We start from the raw sequence: 21,310 nt of genomic DNA on the forward strand, positions 1-21,310 counted from the left end.
GTATCTGGTGGTCTAGAGAGACTTTCTTGGCAGAGGGAAGAGTAAATATGGGGACACAGAGAGGGGATGGGCCTGGCCTGATGTTCTGAATGCTGTGGCAAGTTTAGGGCCACTGACATGTGGGTGGGCATCAAGATAACAAATTGAGAAAAGAGTCAGGCCACAGTCATATTTGCTTGTGAATGTGTTGTTAAAAATAACCAGTTGTGATTCTTTAGGCAATTGGAAATGAGTTTTTTCCCTTCTAAATAACATTTTATTATGGAAAATTGTAAATGTTCGCAATATTAAAGACAGCAGTATAATGGACCCCCATGTATGTATCATCCAACATTGTTAACTGATGGCCAATTATGTTTCATCTCTTACTCCCCCTCTCCCACCTCCAGCTGGATTATTTATAAGTAAATCCTGATGTAACAATTCATCCATATCAATTTTGGTATGTATCTTTATCTTTAAAAGATAAAGACTTAAACAAAAAAACCTAACCACAATACTATCATCAAACCTAAAAAAAATTATTCTTTAATATTATGATAACATTCAAAATCTCTTTGTCTCAAAAAATCTTTTTTTTTTTTTTTTTACAGTTTATTTATTGGTTGGTGTTTTTCTTAAATCTGTTTTAATCTGTAGCCGTGTGGCCAGTTTTCAAGCAGCAAAATGATGTGACCAAATACCTCCCCATCCTTCCCCTCAAAGATGATACGTGTGTCTCTCTGAAAATACAGAGGTGGATTAGATTGAATGGCTGGGCAGGGAGATTAGTGAGGAGACAATTGAAGTAATCTGAGGGAGTAAAGCTTGGACTGAGGCTAACTGAAGGAATCGGGGGAGTCAGGGATGGGTGATCTGATCTGATCTGATCTAGGATGATTCTTAGGTTGTGATATAGGAAACTATGACATCTAGAGGCTGTTTAACAGGCATTTGTAAATATCTAGTCTAGAGATTAAAAGAATGTATATCAAATATAGAAGAATAGTAAGTAACCAGGATGTATTTGTTAATGGGAAAACAAGAGGCAAATAAATGCCTTTAACGTATTTTATTCTTGAAGCAATTAAGATATAAATATTTTAGAATATTTATTTCTTTTAGGAGCAATTAGAAGCTCTCAGTGGAATGGGATGTACAAATGTCAGGGTTGGAAATCTCTGAGGAATATTATTAACATTTATTGAAGCAGTCTTAGTGGCAGTAAGTGTCAACTCTCTATTCCTTTGTTGTCATGTCCCTCCCTTTAAAACACGGTTTTGGTAGTATTGATGATGAGATCATAGCAGACATTGAACAAGGACTTCCTATCTCCCACTTAGTCTAATAAGTGCTTTACATGCATTAACTTATTCTTATAGTTTGCCTTTTGGGGTAGATGTTGTCATCATCCTAATTTTACACATGAAGGAGCTCAGGCTTTTAGGGGCTAAGGAACTTGGAACTTGCCAAGGTCTCATTGTTGAAAGTGGAATCTGGATTTGAGCCTAGACCTTGTGATTCTGTCACCTTAGCTGTTACCACTCACCAGCTTTTACTGGCCATTTTCATGCCATGGTAAGAAATGGCACCCTGAGAAATGCTATTGCTTGTGTGTGAGTCAGTATGAGCACATCATCCCTCCCTGTTGCTGGGTTTCCCGGGGTGATGAAACCCACCATCCATTCTGCCTCTATTATCTTGAGTCCCTAGCAGTGATTACTTATTATTCATTTAAATTGAAGGTAATTTACAGTGTCTTTAAATATACCTGAGTTGGTTTTTTTTTTTAAGTCAGTTTAGACAGTGAATGTGAGTTATGCTGATAATGCAAAGCCATGTTTTAGATAATCCTAAATAGATTGCATTTAGGCTAGAATTTGTGTATAAAGTTGATTGTAGCAGTTGCTCATATTTGACTAGTTAGAATAAGGTGACAGCATTAGTAACAATGAAAAGTCTGTGCATATCATGATTTCCTAAGACCAAAAATTCAGAGACTAATTGTAGATCACTTAATCAGATCCCTAGTAGTTGGCCAATCTTATGATGAAGTGTAATTAGAACGTTTTCTGCTGTGATCCTTGAATAGACATGTTTCTGCTGTTACCAATTCATGTAAATGCAGTTTGGAAAATTAAAGAACATTTGTATTTGTGGTGCATATAAGTATATGATAACTTAATACTATCCCTCTTTGGGGGACCTGTTGTTATTAACTCATGAGGGAAATGACTTGTCTGTTCTTGTTCTCCCTCAAGCTTTAAGAATATAGTGTAGCCAGAATATCAAAGACTTTGAGACTTTAGTTTTATGACCCAGTGATGAGTATTTTCTTTTTCTTATTCTGTTTGTGTGCTGGTAACTTCTAAGTCTATGGTTTTAATAATTTCACCAGGTAGATATGGTATTCTTTTGATCCAACTCTGTACCTCTTTTTTCTCATCTATAAAATGGGAACAATAATAATAGTACCTACTCTGTAGTGTTGGTGTGAGAACAATATCAGTACTGTGTGTAAAGTATGTAGAGCATTGCATATACAGTAAGTGCATAAAAATTTTAGCTGCTTCTCAGGGAGTCTGCTGAGATTCTCTCCCTCTGTCCCTCTCCTTACCTACTCCCCTCCCCCTAAAATAAAAAAAGAAATCTTCAAAAAAAAGTTAGCTGCTACTGTCATTGTCCTCATCGTGTTTTGATAATTTACATTTTGGTCTCCCAATTTTTTAGTTGCTTTAGACTTTCATTAGGAAAGCATTATGGTAGTAATGTCTAACTTCCATGGTGTTATTGTTTTAGCATAAACCAACAGGATGACAGAAATGCGCTTTAAATTGTATCGAGATTAGGGGGAGAATTGTGGTACTGATGAAATTGAACTTTAAAAAATTTAGAACTAACCATTTACATTCTAGTATTTTTCTGTACTAGAAAGATCAAATTAGTTGAACTTTATACAGTGGATGAGAATATCAGGTGATTTCTGCCTTCCTTTCATTTGTTATCTGCTATATTTTATCTGTATTTTGCTCACTTGGGAAATAGAGTTGGATAATATAAATTCCTAAGCTGATGGACTTTAATTTAGAGATATTTTACTTAAAGAATTTAATTCCAGAAATGAGATAAACAGTGTGTCCTTTCGGCATTAGTTTTTCTTTAGTGGCCGACCATCCTTGTTTTAATTTATAGATACATTTAAAGTGCTAAAAGCCTTTGGATCAGAAATTCGACCAATACAGCTTTTCATAAGTGTACACACACATCACATATCCATAGTATAAATATGTGTAACTCTATCTCTGTGCTCATTTTCCACATATATGTCTGCCTGAATACTTTAGTTTCCAAAAGAGTTTCCATAGCATTTTGTGAGGGAGTTTCTTTCCTTATTGCAGGAGAGGAAATTGTTCCAAAAAAGAAAAGAAAAGAAAAAAAGCTTCATTGAGGCCTATTGAGTCTCTTCAAATATTTTGATTTAAATCTGTAAATGTGCAATTTAGAACCTCAAGCCTCAGCTCAGCCCTTATTGGTTGTAGCAGTCTTTTCATTTGTTGACTTGGTTTCCTGTTTTTACAGCAGCTATCCTGAATTGTTACTTCTCTTTAAGGCCACCAAGCCCTCCCACTCCTCCTCAAGGGAGTTTGCTTCAGGCTTCACTTTCTGTTCTCAAATGCCCAATTTGTCTGGCTCCCGGTGCCTCCTGTCTCTCCCATCCCTCCAGGGGAAAAAAGGGTCCATTTCCCTGCCCAGGGTGGTTATTCCTCTTTTCTCCTGTGCTGCTGACCTCTCCTCCCACCCCCATCCCTACAGACTCTAAATGTCTCAGTCTCTGTTATCCATAAGAATGTTCTTCTTTGACTCTTTGGCACATATCCAATTACTGTGCTGCTTTTTCCTTCCTGATGGAGCCAAGCATTTATTTTATTTTATATTACGCATCGATTAGCTAGGTTGCTTTAGCTCCCCACTTTAAAAAACAAACCAACCCTAAAAGACCCCCCAATATTTCAAATCTCCTTTATTTCCTAGCAACATATAATCACAATTTTTAAGTATCTTTCTTGTCCATGTTTCCATAATTTTGCTATACTTGTATGTGTGTATGAAGAAAATGGTGAAACCTAAGATTTTCATTTATACAAAGGAATGATATTTTTAAAGAATTAGCCTGTGCATAGAATTGTAGTACAGGATGTTTGGCCACCAAGCTTGGTATGTTGTGAGGTACTCATGTGCCCTATGTAAGTATGAGAATTCAAATACACACACCCCTGTGTGTGTGTATGTATGCACACCAACATATGGACTTACTTAGAAAGATTGTTTTATGTACATATGGTAATACTTGAGGGCTTCTTAGCAATATTGGTATTTTAATATTTACTAGTAGTCTTTCAATAAAAATGTTTTGTTTTTGTGGTGAATGGAAGAGTAAATAACTTTCAAAACTGTATTTAATTTTAAACTCTGTCAGGGCAAGGACTCTAGTTTACATTTGCTATGCCTAGTACAGAAATTTGCATTAATCTGTTCTGTTTTTTTTTTTTTTTTTAATTTATTTCAAAGGAAGATATTCCTGTTCTAGATCAGCCGATAAAGACCTTCCTTATGGTCTCATTTTGTAATAAAAGAGCTGACTGCATATTTGATGTGAGATTCTTTGTGTCAGTTTTCTCTGAAACTCCTTAGTGCATAAAGACCTCTGAACTCTCAAAAAAAGCTATTTGAGAAAATATACAGTTGGTAAATAAGGCTTCCTGCTTTCTGATAAGTACGGGTTAGTAGTGCTATAAATCGTTAGGCAGTATTATTGCATTTACTCCAGGACCTTGTTTAGTGGGTTGGGCAGATCTGGCTTTGGATTTACTGCATTTCAGGATTTCTACAATTCTCTTTAATTTCTGAGCACCAGTTTTCTCTAGTCGAGGGACAGGTTTGTTGTGGGAAAAAAAACCACCACCACCACCAACATAAACAACTGCAGTGTGTAATTTTAAAAGACACAGCTTTATAAATTAATTTCATGACCCATTGGTAATTTTCAAAACCATTAATTTTTCAGATTTGGCTGGTCTTTTAAATTTGATAAATTGTTTCTTGAGCCCTCCAAAATACCCCTCCACCCTAATGTAGCTGAATGACCGATATATTGTGATAAATATGTAATCTGCATTGAATTTTTTTCTTTCATTAAAAAAAAAAGTGTTTTGAGTAACTTAAAGCTCCCAAGGCATCACTCCTTCATTTCATTTTTTAAATGAATTTTATGTTTAAGAATGACTCCATTTATGAGCTTATAGGATTTCTGGCTTTACTAGTTCTTCAAAGTTTATAGTGTTCATTTTGCTGGTTAAGTAAATTATAATTTAAAAAAAATGAATGCCTACTATATTTCTTATATTTTCAAAACATTTTTTTCAAAATAAAGCTGAAATAGCTTAATATTTTCATCAGTTTTCAGAGTTCTTCTGATTCTGTTTACTTTTTCATGGTTCTAAGCTTCAGTAATTGAGTGCTTTGAGTAGAGAATAGGGATTTTCTGAAACACTTAATGTTATAAGGTGCTTTTTTTCTTTCAAGGTTTTTATTTATAAAAGTGAAGTAACTTCCTTATAATTTAGAACTCTTAGGAAATAGAATACAAAGTTACCCTCTATTTTTAAAATGTTTTTGTAAGTATGGGAATTTATGTATTTATATATTATTAAATATTATGAAGTATGATTTTATGATAAAATATTGCTTCTCTATAAGTTAGGAATATGAGTGCCAAGCAGTTGTAACTCTTGGTAGAGCTCTAAAATATATGTTATATTTTGTGCCTTATAAAAATGGTGTGGGTTCATTTTTCTTTTGACCCAATATTGTTAAGGTCACTTACAGTGCTGTGTTGCATTAATTTATTTGGTGAGCTTACTTTGTGTCATTGGCCATACAAAAATAAATAATACATATTTTGTCTTTCAGCTTATAGCTTACAGTCCCATCAGAGGAGCAAAAACCAAAAACAATTTATGATTAAACTTTTTGATAAATCCAGTAACAAAAGTGATGTAATGTATTTGAAAAAGATTAAAATTATTGCGTATCTGAAGAGCCATCTGTATATTGGAAGGTGGCCATTGTTTGAATTTCTTTTTTTAAGCCATGGAACACTTTGTTGAAGGGAAATCCTATTTAGCTCAATAGCAGTAGCTATTATGGTTAGAGGAAGGTTGGACTGTTCCAAGGGGCTTGCAAGTGCATATTGAAAACCTCTGAGGGGAACTGACTGCCTGACCCCTGTAAAAGAACAGAGAATAATTTGCTGTAAATAAGTAAAGTCATTTTCATGTTGGTTTTTGGCGTAATCCTGTATTTTGAGAGTACAAGTCTAAGCCCATCAAAAGAGTATAGTGACAGCATAGGTAAGCAGCAGTGAGGGCCTGAACTTCAGCAGATGGCTTCGATTGAAAGGCTTGGGGGTTGGGAGGCGCAAAAAGAATGTGACGATAGGTTGGGGAGAAGGAAAAACAAGTAGGAAGATTTTCTGTTTTCTGGTTTTATCCTCCGGTTGGATGCTGCTGCTCAGTGGATACAGGAGAAGAAACAGGTATTTTTCTAGTTTGGGGCACTTGGTGGCTGGCCCTCTGAGATTCCTTGTTAGTTGTTTCTACTTAGTTATTGGAACTTTTGTTAGTCTTCATTTTTTACCCCCCTCTCTGATGTTTTACCGCAGATGTGGAGCCAATCGCCCACATAAAGGTGGTAAGAATCCTGTCTCTGTGTCTCTCGGATGCCAGCAGCTTTGATGTTTGATTGTGGTATAACATCCTTTCTAAAATATCCAAAAAATTGATGTTTGGTGGTGTTTGAGGTTTTGGTTGTACCTAGCCTCTCTGTGATTGCCATGTACTACCTCTTCCCTGAATGGTCTTCCTAACCACTGTTTGTACATACTTCACTGATGCTTGCCTGAATGGGTGGCCATCCTTATTCCCCATGATTTTCATGTCTTGTTAATGCTGCCAGTAGAAAGCGCTGTGGAGGTTCTTCTACACTCCCCTGGATCACTTCTGACTTGTGCCAGTGCCATATTGCACTCGATCTGCTATAATGGGGGATGCACTTTTTGTAGCGCTCATGCCCTCCTCATACCTAATTTTGTAGGTCATCTGGGAAAGCACTGCTTTCTGGTCCCAAATAGTTTGGGTTTTGCAAGGGTACCATTCTTACCAGTATTTAAGTTTCTATTTGTCGCCACCACCCCTCCCCCCCTTAGATGTCTGTTTTGAACGGAATATTAAACCAGACAAGTATCTTTGCACACAGCTGCCTGCCCCCTCCTGCCACTCTTGTTTTATTACAAGTCTTTCTCCTCTGTTTTCCTTGCCTTCATTGCCATAAGCAGCCCTTTTGGGTGATTGGGCTCCACAAAACACTATTAAATTTTGATATTGTATTAACAACTGAATAGTCTTTTCATGTTATTTTTTTGCTCTCTAATAGCCATCTTTGCTGAGTTAGTTTTCTTTTGATGCTGATGATGGTTCTTTCAACCCCCTTGTCAACTTTGATTTGATCACTTGTATTAGCTTCCTGCTTTATTAAATATGGAATGTGGAGCAGCACACACAGCTCTTTCATGTGGAGACATCGCCACCGTGTGGACCTACAGGATATTGCTAAGGAAGTTCTTTCAGCGTGGCTTCATTCCTCTGGTTACTAGTAAATTAAAACTTACATCTTTGACTTTCACTTTATTTTTTGCGGGGGGTTGTATGGGATGGGGCATGAGTACGGGGGAAAGAGAGGGACAAGCCAACTCCGTGCTGAACTCAGAGCCCACTCCCTGCTCATCCAGATCTCACGACCCTATGATCCTGACCTGAGAGGAAACCAAGAGTCTGACGCTTAAGCGACTGAGCCACTCAGGCGCCCCTGCCTTTCACTTTAATACCACATCTGAGCTGGTGTCTATTAAATTATTAATTAATTCATTAAGAATATAGCTGAGTGCCAATCAGGCATTGTATGGTGTATGTATTGGGGGTACTGGTGAGTGAGAGGAGTTTAAAAACTAATGGGGGAAGACTCCTGAAAGAAATATTCTGATTTTGGCAACTGCTTAATATGAGCATGTACAAAATGCTCTGGGAACTCAGGAGGAGAGTGACTCACTTTATTTCAAAGCTACTAAAACACTTCTCAGAGGAAGTGGTGGTTAACCTGGAATTCAAAGGATGAGTAATGAGTTTACTAGTAAAAGGTAGTTTAGAAGCTGGAACAGCACATTTGTTTGAAGGCCCTGAGGAATTGGTGGGAAAAAAGTGTAGTGTGGCTGAACTGGGTGAAGTTTGCTGTATAGGATATTCGGGATTAGGAGCAGAAAGTACAATTGTAGGTTGGACCTTTTGGAAAGGGTCATGATAGAAGAAAAGAGACGAAGAGAACTCGTATTTTTTGTGTACCTAATATACAAGGCACTGCATAGATACTGTTTTGTTAAATCTGTGAAAAAGGTATCGACATCTTCATTTTACAGTGGAAGAACTACAGTCTTAGAATTTAACTTCACCAGGATCATATGGCTAGTGGGAAAGAACAGATGTTCCCAAGGCTTTGCACTTTGCAGAGCAATATATTGCTTCCCTCACGTGCTATGCTAAGGGGTTTGGACTGTCGGTTGTTAGGGAATGGTGGGTTATGAGCAGAAGCATGCCATGGTCTGCTCTACCTGAACAAGTAGTAACTGAAATGGTGCCCAGTTTCCACCTGGTACAGCACACAGTTCCTGTCTAAAAGGAGGTTCAATGTAGTTGGAGGAGGATACCTAGATACCTCAGGACTAAGAATTCAATAGAGAAAAGTATAAAGTAGAATGAAATTGGATGAGATAAGTATTTTGGAATTTGGAAAGTGGTGAGTGAGAATGTTTTAATTAAGAAATAGGATTTGAGCCATTTCTTTCAGGTACAGTGTGATTAAGAAGGTAGAGAAAGGCAAACATCTCGGACAGATTGGCAGAGGTGGGAAGGAAAGACAGGAAAGCAGCCAGTCAGTAGTGGTGGGTTTGTGTTGAGGAGTAGAAGGCAGTAAGGTGGGGGAAAGAATGGCACCAGATTTCATGCTTACCTCTTCATTATGCCAAGTCTGTACTTGCCATTTTGGTTTAGCCTTGGTTCTTAAAGGGCATCATTCCTTTTTTAATATTTCAGAGCCCTTCTATCTAATTATATTGGGAGTGAATTGATTATTTTGTAATGGTCTGTTTTTATTTTATAGTTTTTGTTTTGTTTTGTTTGGGTTTATTCATTTTCTCGCCATTGGTGAGATTTTTAAAAGAAGGCTCTCAGAGTATCTTGTCATACATCTAGGCTTTTGTGGCTTTTGTTTTATAGATTGCAGAATGCGCTGTATTGGCATCAAATCAGTTGTCTGTTACAGTTCTTAGTTCAGCCTAAAAAATTATAGGTTTTTTCTACATGTCCAGTTTGGCTAATCAGAGAAACTTGTAACGTACTACTTTGCTGTTTGTCCCTCTTTAATCTTGAGGTTTCTCTCTTCTCCCCATTGCTGGTGATGTTAAGACTTAGGTTATTTGGAGATGCTCGATCAGGTTTATTCTAAGATTCAGCCTTTCCCCTTAGCTCATAATTTTAGCCCTTAGCTCATATTTTTAAAGCATAAAACAATTATTTGAAAAAAAATTAAAATAACACTGGTGAATATAACACCTGCAGCATATTTACCTAGATAGTGGTAAGAGTTGTACTTTTTTCCCTTGCTGTTTATTGTTGTTGGGGCTTAATACTGAGACAGTTTTTCTAAAGGTTTTTCAAAGTTGACAATCTCCATACATAAGAATCTCCTGGGATGTTTGTTTAAAAGGCACTGTGATTTATCTCCCACCTAACAATCACAGCCTGTGGGTTTGGATGGAATAAGTAGAGCCTGGGAGCATGTATTCTTACTTCATGTCCCAGGTGATTCATACGCATATTAAAACTTGAGAACCTCTGGACAAAATAAATCCCAGCGTTAGTCCCACATAACTGTTATCGTTGTAGTCAGTCTTCTGTTAGCTAACTTCATTGTCAGTGTCTGTAAGTGAGGTCATGGATTCAGTTCGTTTACCCTTTAAGTGTAGAAAAGTTTAATGCTGTTGCTGCTAACTTCTTCATTTTTTCTTTTGAAAAAACATCATCACTTTGTATGTATAAAATGCTATAAAACCTCTCGGGTAATGACAGCTGCACTGTGGGAAAGGAGTATTTGCGGACTTTGAAGGGAAGCAGGATACATCCCATCCTGAAACATTGCCTGCCTGAGGCATAATTGTAGATGATTTCTAACAAAGTCAGGAGAATTTTCTGGATGATTAAGACTATGTAAAACAGATTTTATGGTGGCATTTCACAGCAAGGAATTTTTGGAACACAAACCAACATGAGTTCTGGGGGGTGGGTGGGGGATGGGTGGGAAGAGAAGATGGGAGGGATTTTCTAGCTTACAGCTATTTCCAGAACATGTTAAAATAAAATTCACTGTTTTTGTTTTCTTAGTTCTGATGTGCTTACTTTTATAAAACCTGAATCTTTAAAAAAGAGACAACTCAAAGAAATTGCAGTGGTTATATTTGGCATTTGGTGTAGTGTAAAAGCTTCCCAAATTCAATAAATGTTTGTTAATTGAATGATCATCCTCTGCCAATTCTTACGGAAGCAAATACAGCTCTTGTGAGTTAACATTTGAATTTTTTGGAAAAGGTAGAGGAAACAGTGCATTAGGGAAACAAAATTATAGTAAGTGGAAAAGTTTGGGTGTACCAATTTCTTACCTTTATCTCTTAAGTTTTTTCTAGAGGAATCACCTCTAATTATAGGGTAATGAATGGGCATTCAGGGAGTCAGAATATATGGCTAGAAAAACAATGAATGTTTGTTATATTCTCTATGTCACATTTAATCTAGACCATGGTGTATCATAAAAAGCTCTACAGTAATTATTACTTGCACTTAATGAGCATTGTTCATTTAATCCTTGCAGTTGCTCTAGTAACTTGCCTAAGGCCACATAGTTAATAAGCAGTGATCTACCTTAACTTCCTGTTTTTCTAGATTTCATTTCTCTTGACCAACCTTTTGGTGATAAAGGGAGCATTGTAAGAGCAGATTAAGTTTACATAATAATTCATTTTTTTCTTTTCATTTCAATGTTTTATTACTTGTTAAATTTTTTTAAAGCTATGCTTGCAATTCAGAGAACACACTTTCACTTGACATAAATTAGAATTTAATAATAATGCTGTCACCATATGCTAAGAAAGACAAGAAAGTTTTTCCCCCAGAACTAGGTAAATGATTATAGATTGCAAAAGTTAATGATTAAAATCTGGAGAGAAAAGCATATGAGTTATTTCTGAAGTACAGTACTTTGCATTTTCATTTGAGAAATCGTTTAACGTTTATGGTTTCATTGGAGCTAAACTCTGTTTGACACTACTATTGTTCCTTTACATTATCGTGAGGCCTTGCCATTGAGGACTAAGTAGTTGTGATATTAGTTAAGACTGGATTTTGGGGAAACGATGATCAACTGTTGATTTGTTTAAAAGCAGATAGCAAAATGAAAATGATTACATGATAGGGATTGGTGTATTAAATAACTATTCAGAATTGGAAGTAGAATTTATTGTCCTTTAAAAACTTTTGGGATCTATTTACACCTTGCACTGACTCCCCAAAAAGGAGAAAACTTGGCGGGGGGGGGGGATTGAAGACTCCTTGCAACGCACATGTGATTCATTGTGATGTGAGACAAGTGTAGTATGCAGCTTCCTTGAACTCTTAACTGCAATGGGATAGGCTCTGTACTTCCTTCCAGCCCTTCCGCTGGCTAGCATGTAAATATGCTGGTAAGACTGGAAGCTGCCAGCTGAGAATATGACGTGATTGTTGTGGGTTGGGGGTGACTAAGCCACATAATAGAAAGAGCCTGAGTTCTCCATACCATGGAACTGTCATATCAGCTCTGGGCCTTTGTGCTAAGGCTGTTATTATGTGTGTGAGAGAGAAATAAACTCCCTCCTGGTTAAGCCATTACTATGTTTAGCCTTTTTTTTTTTTTTTACTTTTTTCCATAGTAGCTAAGCCTTTATTTTAACTTGTAAGTTTGGTACACTTGACTGGATAAAATAAAATAACTTAAACATGGCAAAAAGCACAAAAGCTAAAGCACCAAACTGCAAGAAAAAATTATTCACAGTACGTGTTTTTAAAAAGGTTAATTTTTATCAAGTATTTCTAGATAAGAAAAAGTCCCCCGATTTAATAGAATGTTAATTAAAGGTAGTAAACTGATTTCAGAGGAAAAGATACAGCTCATGGAAATAAGAAAAAAGATGCTCTCGTAATAATAAGAAGAAAAAGAAATGAAAAAAAAAAAGTACTAAGATCTCATTTTTATAAGCAGATGAAAAGATTGATAAAAGGCCTGAATGGCAGAATTACTTATGCCCCTCAGTGGCTTACCCCTCACCTACTGTGCAGCAGCCACACCATACTGTCCCCCTCGCTCAGGCCATGTCAGCCTTTGCACTAACACTAGATCCTCCCCACCCTTTGCCTGGAATGCTGGTTTCTTAGGAACCCAGTAGGCTGTCAGTTCCTTTGCCCAAATGTGCTCTTCTCAGTGAGACTTGCCTTGCCCATCTGTTTGGAACTATAACACCCACCCTCCCATTTTCCTTAAACTATAGTAATTTCTTTCCCCAGAGCACTGATTTGTCATTTACCATTTCATTATTTTTCTTGTTTATTATCTGTATTGTCCCACCAGAATATAAGCTCCATAAGTGAAGGGACTTTTTGTTGTTGGTGGGGGTGTTCCCTGAAGTGTCCTAAGCACCTAGAAAAGCCCTCCTCATAAAATTGTGAAACATTTGTTAAACTGATATAACAAACTATACTATATATTAGTAAAGCTGTGTGGAAGTATACAGGCAACTTGCTGAGCACCTGCGGAGGACAGTCTGGTACTCATCAGAATTATAGAGTACGTGCCCTTTGACCCAACAGTTGCACTTCTGGTTACCAGTTATAGTCAGTACTGTATGCATAGGGTTCACTCATTGCACTTTTGATTTATTATTTTTAAATAATTGCAAATGATTAAAAACAACAGAAATGACTGTCACTGGGATTGCTTAAGGCAAATACGGCACATCCACAAGAAAGCTGTACTCTCATAAAAAGATCTCCAAGAGCACAAAGGGAAGAACACTATAGAGTGTGCTGTCTTTCCATAAAAAGAAAGAAAAGACAGTAGAAGGAATAAGAATATATGTCCATTTTTCTGTGCATACACATAAAAAAATCTGAAAGAATATCCAACAAGTGTGGTAGAAAAATGTGGGAGCTTGGTAGACCGAAGAAAAGGTTTTGAAGACTGAATTTCACTGTTCACTGTTCTATATTTTGATATTTGAAGCAGGGGAAGTGTTTTCACCCAAAAAAATTAAAAGATAAAACTCAGGATGGTAGGTGCAATAGGTCTAAGGAATATTTAAAACATTTAAATATACTGATAAGTATCTTTAGCTTATTTGGGGGGATAAAATATAATTTAAAAAATGAAATGGTGTTTTTATATACTTGTTTTATGCTATTTCATCATTCTTCATGACTCTGAAAGGAAAATGGGTACTATACTTTGTACTATGTGTGTTTTAATTTTGTTGTTGTCGTAGATAATCATCTGATTTTATTATCTTTTTTTTCCAGTCCTGATGATATTGGGACCTGCTGGTATATCCTTCTATCTGGTTCCGTGTTCATTAAGGAATCCATGTTTCTTCCAAGAAGCAGGTACTGTATAAATATTCTGTAATAGATTATCCATGAAGCTTAAAATCCTTTTGCAGAATTGAGTTCTTTTGCGGAATTTTTGTCTTCCTGTTTCCTCTTCTGCTGACACAAAGCAAGGTAGTACCTTGGGGCATTGATCTTTAAGAAAGGACTATTTTATGTTTAATCACTGTTCCAATCTCTTTAACCAAGAAATAGAAAAAAAGATGTGCTGGTGACATGTCCATTTGTTATAGGAATATACTGTCAGGCTGGTTTAGGGCACATTTGTTCATCTCTGCCTCTGTAACAAGCAGTCTCATAACATCTGAAGGGAAGCAAAGAAAGTTCACTGAGACCACATGGGACCAGAAATAGAAAGCCAGGGACTGTCATCAACTTTTCTGCTTCTCAGGACCATATGGTCCCTCATTCTTGCATTTCTCTGTGGACTGGCTTCCTGCTTTCTAAGGCTGTTAATGCCTTTCTTCCTGTGATTTTGGCTTGGATATGCTGACTGTTGATTTATGACTTTATGTTCTGAATGATTATGTCATTTGATGGTAGTGCCTATATCTTTTCTTTGGACTCTTTAGTCTACAGTCTGATTGGCTGGGCTTGGAACAGATGCGTACCTAGTTCCAATCAGCTATTACCAAAGAGGGTTAGGACTTACCTGTTACACATGTGGCCGCCTATGTTTAAGTTCGCTGATTGAGTGTGTCAGCCACTAAGTTTTACTCATTATTTTTCACCCCGGTTGTCTTTTGTTCACAATTGAATATTTTTATTTTGACTAAAGTGTTTAAAATTTTAACTGATTAAGGGTTCCCTGGGAGGCTCAGTCGGTTAAGCCTCTGTCTCTTGATTTTGGCTCAGGTTATGATCAAGGTTGTGGGATGGAGCCCCACATTGGGCTCAGCACTGAATATGGAGCCTGCTTGGGATTCTCTCCCTGCCTCTCCCCTCTGCCTTGTGTGCCCATGCACACACACTATCTTCTAAAAAAAAAAAAAAAAAAAAAAAAAAAAGAATAAATATCTTTATTTAAATTTACTAAATAAATATTTAAATAGGCAAAACTGTTTAAAGCATAATGACCATCCACCCTTCTGTAACCTAACTCTCTCACAAAAATATTAAAGTATATTCTTGAATAATTCTGAATGGGTCAGAGGAGATGTTAGAAACCTATTTTAAAGATATGAACAAACTTTTATAAAATGTTAGAGTCAGTGAGACAGGGAGAGATAATTTATACAGGCCCCGGTGTGGTACTAGAAGGTGTTGGGATGGGCTTTGCAGGCCAGAATATAGTGAACAAGTGCCAGAGGCTCATTGCAGCTACTGAAAAACAATCTCTGGTGCAATTCCCAGGCCTCTTTGCCCTTCTTCTCTGAGAGCCGATCCGCAGGCCTTACTCTCTTTGGAAAATTGCCCCATGAGGGAGAGAGGCTCTGTTGCCTTTGTTTGTTGTTCTTATAGTAGCAGTAGTTAAAGTAATGGTGATAACATTGGTGGTGGCAGTAGTAGTAATACAATGATGACAGAAAAATAGCTAAGGTTTTGATAGTGCTTTCTGTTTACTAGGTCACCATTTTAAATGCTAAATACGTGTGTGTATGTGTGTGTGTGTGAGAAATCATTTAATATTGCAGCTACCCTTTAGGTAAGTATAATTATCATCTGCATTTTATGACTGACGAAACTGGCAGGAGAGGATGGCGGGTGGTTGTACCTCCTAGAATTGTGCCTAGGAAGCCTGTAGTGTCCCTGTGAACCAGCTCCTATAATTGTAGGAATTCTGTTTTCCAGAGGAATGGCAAATTGAGTAACAGTACTCTTCTCCTTCAAATACAGGACCTTCATTTTGGTCCCTTTTTGGAGACGTTGAAGAAGGTATAGGCAAACAATAATTAAACATTGTTATATTTTTAAAATTATGTATAATTTTAATGTAAAAATTAATAATACTGTATAAATTAACAAAGATAAAGAGAAGGAAAAAGTCACTTATAATCTCCTATACAAGATAATCATTCTGTAATATTCTAGTGTTTTCCTGTCTAGTCTTACATGAATGCATTCCTCATACTTAAGAGCATACTTAATAAACAATTTAATATCTTGTTTATTTCAATTAAAGACTATGTGCACCTATATATGTTGCCTTATAATATTAAAAACTCTAAAAGGCTTATACTTTATGCATACTAATGTCTGTTTAATTGTTCAGTTATTTGAACATTCCATAGTTAAGTTAATAAATATAAAGGTACAGGTACATTTTTGATACTTTTTGTTATAAATATTGCTTTAATGACTGTGATTTGAAATTAACGCATCTTAAAAGAGAACAGAGGTTAGTGACTTCATTATTTTGATGCAAGGTCTGTTGTGTAAACTGAATCTATAGACTGAGGTCCTAGAACAGTGAAGGAGCCTGTGATGATCTTTTTTGACTACGAGCCATAATTAACTAGTTAAGTAACAGCTTGTTCTAACTTCTGGAGAGGGAACCTAATGTTCAGAAAACTGCTGTTCTAGAAGAAAGAGGACTTGCAGTTCAGACCTATTTTGTGAACACATTGGACCCTATGTCTAATTATTTAAAAAGATGACATAAGTTACTCTTTCTCTGGCTGGATGTCAAATGCTTGCAAGCCAGTACTTTAACGGGATAAAGGAAGGAATGGTGTTTCAGTCTGAATGACAACTAGTACTATATATAGGCTGTTTCTTCATGTTGCACCTGTGACATTTGCTCTAAGTTGTTTGTTTCCTTTGGCAATGTTGCCTTAGGAATAGTGCCGATACTGTTTTAATAAGGGGTCTCTGCTGGTGCTTTGCTAAAGGTTGACATTAGTGATTCATATATATTTCTTTCTGCAGAGAATGTTGAGGTTTTATTAGAGGATAATATGGGTGGACGTGTTAGTAGCAGTCTAATTTTATAAAACAATTAGTGCACAGATGATTCTCCTTGCTTACTGTATTTTTATGTTAGCCTGGAAATTGTTTATTCGTATATATAATAAGTAACCAGCTCATTTGCTTAAAAGTTTCAACTCCTGTTGACAGCTAATTCAGCCTAAATAGTTAGTTTTGAATCAAAGTACTTTGAAAAACATTTTTATATTTTTAACTAATTCTTATGGGATTGCTTTGACACCTGATAACGTCAAGTGAGAAGGATGATATATGTTGCAAAAAGTTTGTCATTTGACTTCCAGATTTCATTTGCTTTATTAAATTCCTCGGTTGACATTTAGGTCAGCATTTTATGGTTTTAAAAAAGAATTTTTTTTTTTTTTAAGATAAAGTTTCTTGCGGTTGCATACCTTTACTGTGATTGTTAAAACATGAATTTTTCTGTGATAAGAATTACAACATTTATGGAGTCTATTAATTCCTTTGGGACTATCAGTGACAACTTACTCACTCTTTCCCATTCCAAGCAATTTAAGTGATATAAATGTTTTTATGAGTTTTATTATAAATCTATTAGAAATGTATCACCTTTTGAAACATTGGTATTTGTACAGGTGGCCGTAATGTCATTTATAATATTGTTACATAAAATGTTGCCCTAAGATAGGGCTTAATTGTTATTTGGAGTATAATTTGTAGTCTTAAAGCAACGTATGATTTATAGTAATGTTTTTCTTAGTCTTATTTGAAATAAATTCAGTTTCTTTGATCAGAAAGATGGTAAGCAGGGTAATTTAGGAATGCAGCAAAGGTTATTTTCATTCTCATTTAGTAAAATGTCAGAGGGGACATTTGTTACAGACGAATACAGTGTAAACTGGATGTGTTTTCCAGTGCTATAAGCAAAACAGTGGCAGTCACTAAGTGGTACAGGTGGTGTCCATGATAATAGTAGGTTGATCTGTTAAGACAGTGACAGGCAGAGGGTGGGGAAATATTTTGAGGAAGCAATTTTTACCCCCTAATTTTTTCAAAGGCATTGTTTGCAATAACAGTGAGGCTGGAAAGCAGTAGATGAAAATTGTCTTATATAAAGTTGCAGGTTTAGAAGTGGGTTTTTTTAATGTAATTTTGATTATTCTGCATAATGGGAGGAAAGATATTAATAATGCTCAGGGGTGCCTGGGTGGCTCAGTGGGTTAAAGCCTCTGCCTTCGGCTCAGGTCATGATCTCAGGGTCCTGGGATTGAGCCCCGCTTCAGGCTCTCTGCTTAGCAGGGAGCCTGCTTCCTCCTCTCTCTCTGCCTGACTGTCTGACTGCATGTGATCTCTATCAAATAAATAAATAAATAAAATCTTTAAAAAAAGATAGTACGACCTCAGCCGCAGCAACATCTTCCTAGGAACATCACCAAAGGCAAGGGAAGCAAGGGCAAAAATGAACTATTGGGATTTTATCAAGATCAAAAGCTTTTGCACAGCAAAGGAAACAGTTAACAAAACCAAAAGACAACTGACAGAATGGGAGAAGATATTTGCAAACGACATATCAGATAAAGGGCTGGTGTCCAAAATCTATAAAGAACTTAGCAAACTCAACACCCAAAGAACAAATAATCCAATCAAGAAATGGGCAGAAGACATGAACAGACATTTCTGTAATGAAGACATCCAGATGGCCAACAGACACATGAAAAAGTGCTCCATATCACTCGGCATCAGGGAAATACAAATCAAAACCACAATGAGATACCACCTCACACCAGTCAGAATGGCTGAAATTAACAAGTCAGGAAACAACAGATGCTGGCGAGGATGTGGAAAAAGGGAAACCCTCCTACACTGTTGGTGGGAATGCAAGCTGGTGCAACCACTCTGGAAAACAGCATGGAGGTTCCTCAAAATGTTGAAAATAGAGCTACCCTATGACCCAGCAATTGCACTACTGGGTATTTACCCTAAAGATACAAATGTAGTGATCCGAAGGAGCACATGCACCCGAATGTTTATAGCAGCAATGTCTGCAATAGCCAAACTATGGAAAGAACCTAGATGTCCATCAACAGATGAATGGATAAAGAAGAAGTGGTATATATACACAATGGAATACTATGCAGCCATCAAAAGAAGTGAAATCTTGCCATTTGCGACGACGTGGATGGAACTAGAGGGTATCATGCTTAGCGAAATAAGTCAATCGGAGAAAGACAACTACCATATGATCTCCCTGATATGAGGGAGAGGAGATGTAACATGGGGGGTTAAGGGGGTAGGAGAAGAGTAACTGAAACAAGATGGGATTGGGAGGGAGACAAACCATAAGTGACTCTTAATCTCACAAAACAAACTGAGGGTTGATGGGGGGGGGGGGGGGGGGGGGGGGGGGGGGGGGTTATGGACATTGGGGAGGGTATGTGCTATGGTGAGTGCTGTGAAGTGTGTAAACCTGGCGATTCACAGAGCTGTACCCCTGGGGATAAAAATATACTATATGTTTATAAAAAATAAGATTAAAAAATTAATTAAAAAAAGATATTAAAAATGCTCATTGTTCTATTGTGATCTAAATCAGTATATTTATGGAACTTTAATAGAAACTATTATATACTTCAAATTTTCTCACTTTTAAAATTGTCCCATCCTATGAATGCTGAGACCTATTTTGTAACAAGGTCATAATTTAATAACTTGGTTAATATGTTGTGTTTTGGCTGCTGGCTTCTTTGAAAGGCTGAGAATTTTAATGCAGGTATTAAAGGTAGGCTCAGACTGTGCTTCTAAACTTTCACTTGCTCTTTGGATTGTTAGTGAAGAAGACATTAACTCACAGCATTGGAATCTTTTTCTAGTAATTTATCAGTCATTTTACATTTGTTTGCAAAAAACAGAATGCTTGATATTGAAACATTATTGTTATAAAACTCTCCGTTGGGTTTACATTGATCACAATCTTGGGGGAAAAATGTCACTTTATTAAAGTGTTGAACATGATTTTCTCAAATAGAATCAATTTTATCATAGAAGCCTTCAAGGAAGGACCTTTTAATAGAAATGATCATACATACCATATTTAAGCATAAATACTATTTTTATTGCTCTCATAGGTAAAAACTTTCCATATTTTTTATATAGAGAGCAGTTAGTAAAAAAAAAAAAAAAAACCCTTAAACTTTGTATCAGCAGCTATAAGTTTGAAGGAGAAGCTAAGCCCAAGGTAACCATAGTCTAGAAACTTTGAAGATGCCAAGAAATGGGTTGTAATAAAAACTGGGAGCCAGAGGAATTGGGGAGAGAGGGGTGGAGGCTTCCAATACGTGGATATGAGTGTCTAGCTACCAGGTTGTCAGGCAGCAGACCTAGTGGGACAAGTAATCTGTACACTCTAAGTATAGTAAGAGATTATGTCTATAACTGGCAAAGCACTGTCCATAGAAACTGCTAAACATTGAAATGCCATCAACATTTAATGTTGGCTCATAGGTCCTTTTCATATTTAAGGGTTATTCTCTATCATTCTAAAATAGTTTTGGTAGACTTTAAATTTCGAGGCCTTTTTCCATGTCATTTCAAATAGTAGTTGAAGCTGAAATTAAGTAAGTCCTGCTGTATGGTCTCTGTATTAAGTTCTGGAGTATGCAAAAGAAGCAATATGGTCTACTCCCTGCTGTCACATAATTTGATAGCTGGTTGGGGAGTTGAGGCTGTTTTATGTGAAACATGAAAAAATTGCCTAGGTCTTCATTAGATAATACAGTGTAAACTGATCCAGCAAAGATCACACAGAATGCAGAATCCCTTCCAAGATTAGTGGAGTTGTAATGTATGTGGTAATCAAGAGTAGCTCGGAAGGAAGTGAATTTTGAGTTAGGTTTTTGATTCAGATTGTTGGACAGTGGTTGCAGAGGAAATCTGGACACAGTAAAGAGCATGAGTGATGGCACAGAAGCAGGACTGAAGGAGGGCAGTTCATACATAAACAAAAGCTTGTGTGGACGGAGTAGAATAGGACCCCTCATCTAGAACAGACATAACACTTTAGGGAGTGAACTAGTTGCAGAAGCATTGGTGATGGCGGCATTACTGAGAGGTCTAGTGTACAAAGCTACATAAATCGGTTGGAAAGGCTAGGATTGTTGGTAAGGTAGGTGTCCTGTAACGTTGACAAGAGGTTGGGAGAAATGCACACGTCATTTATCTGTATCATGTTGGCTGTGTCCATTTACAAGTAGTGCTTCTCTTTCATTGATACCAAATGTATCCACGATTTCAAAATTAAAATTATGCTATGGTACTCTCAATAATCACATTTTAAATTAGAGCTGGCAGCTATAATGAGGATAAGTGGGGAAACAAGACATTTAACTAATCAGTTCTGAGAGGCTAAAATACTATTCTCATTATGATTCACATGACAAACAATGAGCTACTTGAGTTTAAAAATCATGGGCCTTCTTTCTGCTTGCCAGTGCTACATGATAAGTTAATTGATTGCTCTGAAACTTGCTAGTGTTTTTCAATAATAGAAGAGGGTGAAACAATGGAAGAATGATTCTGTATTTACGTGATAGGGA

At 36.7% G+C, this 21,310-nt stretch overlaps 1 protein-coding gene across 11 annotated transcripts in view; it reads left to right on the forward strand.

Annotated features, from left to right (window-relative positions):
* RAPGEF2 (Rap guanine nucleotide exchange factor 2) overlaps positions 1–21,310 on the forward strand; it is a 232,365-nt gene that overhangs the window by 80,888 nt on the left and 130,167 nt on the right. For all 11 annotated transcript variants that reach the window (XM_032863210.1, XM_032863228.1, XM_032863219.1 and 8 more), the window contains exon 4: positions 13,746–13,829. In XM_032863210.1, the coding sequence (XP_032719101.1) occupies positions 13,746–13,829 (84 nt within the window). The remainder of the gene's footprint in view (positions 1–13,745; positions 13,830–21,310) is intronic.

This window comes from Lontra canadensis, unplaced genomic scaffold (genome assembly GCF_010015895.1).
Source record: "Lontra canadensis isolate GAN:19392208 unplaced genomic scaffold, GSC_riverotter_1.0 scaffold1, whole genome shotgun sequence".
Classification (NCBI taxonomy): domain Eukaryota; kingdom Metazoa; phylum Chordata; class Mammalia; order Carnivora; family Mustelidae; genus Lontra; species Lontra canadensis.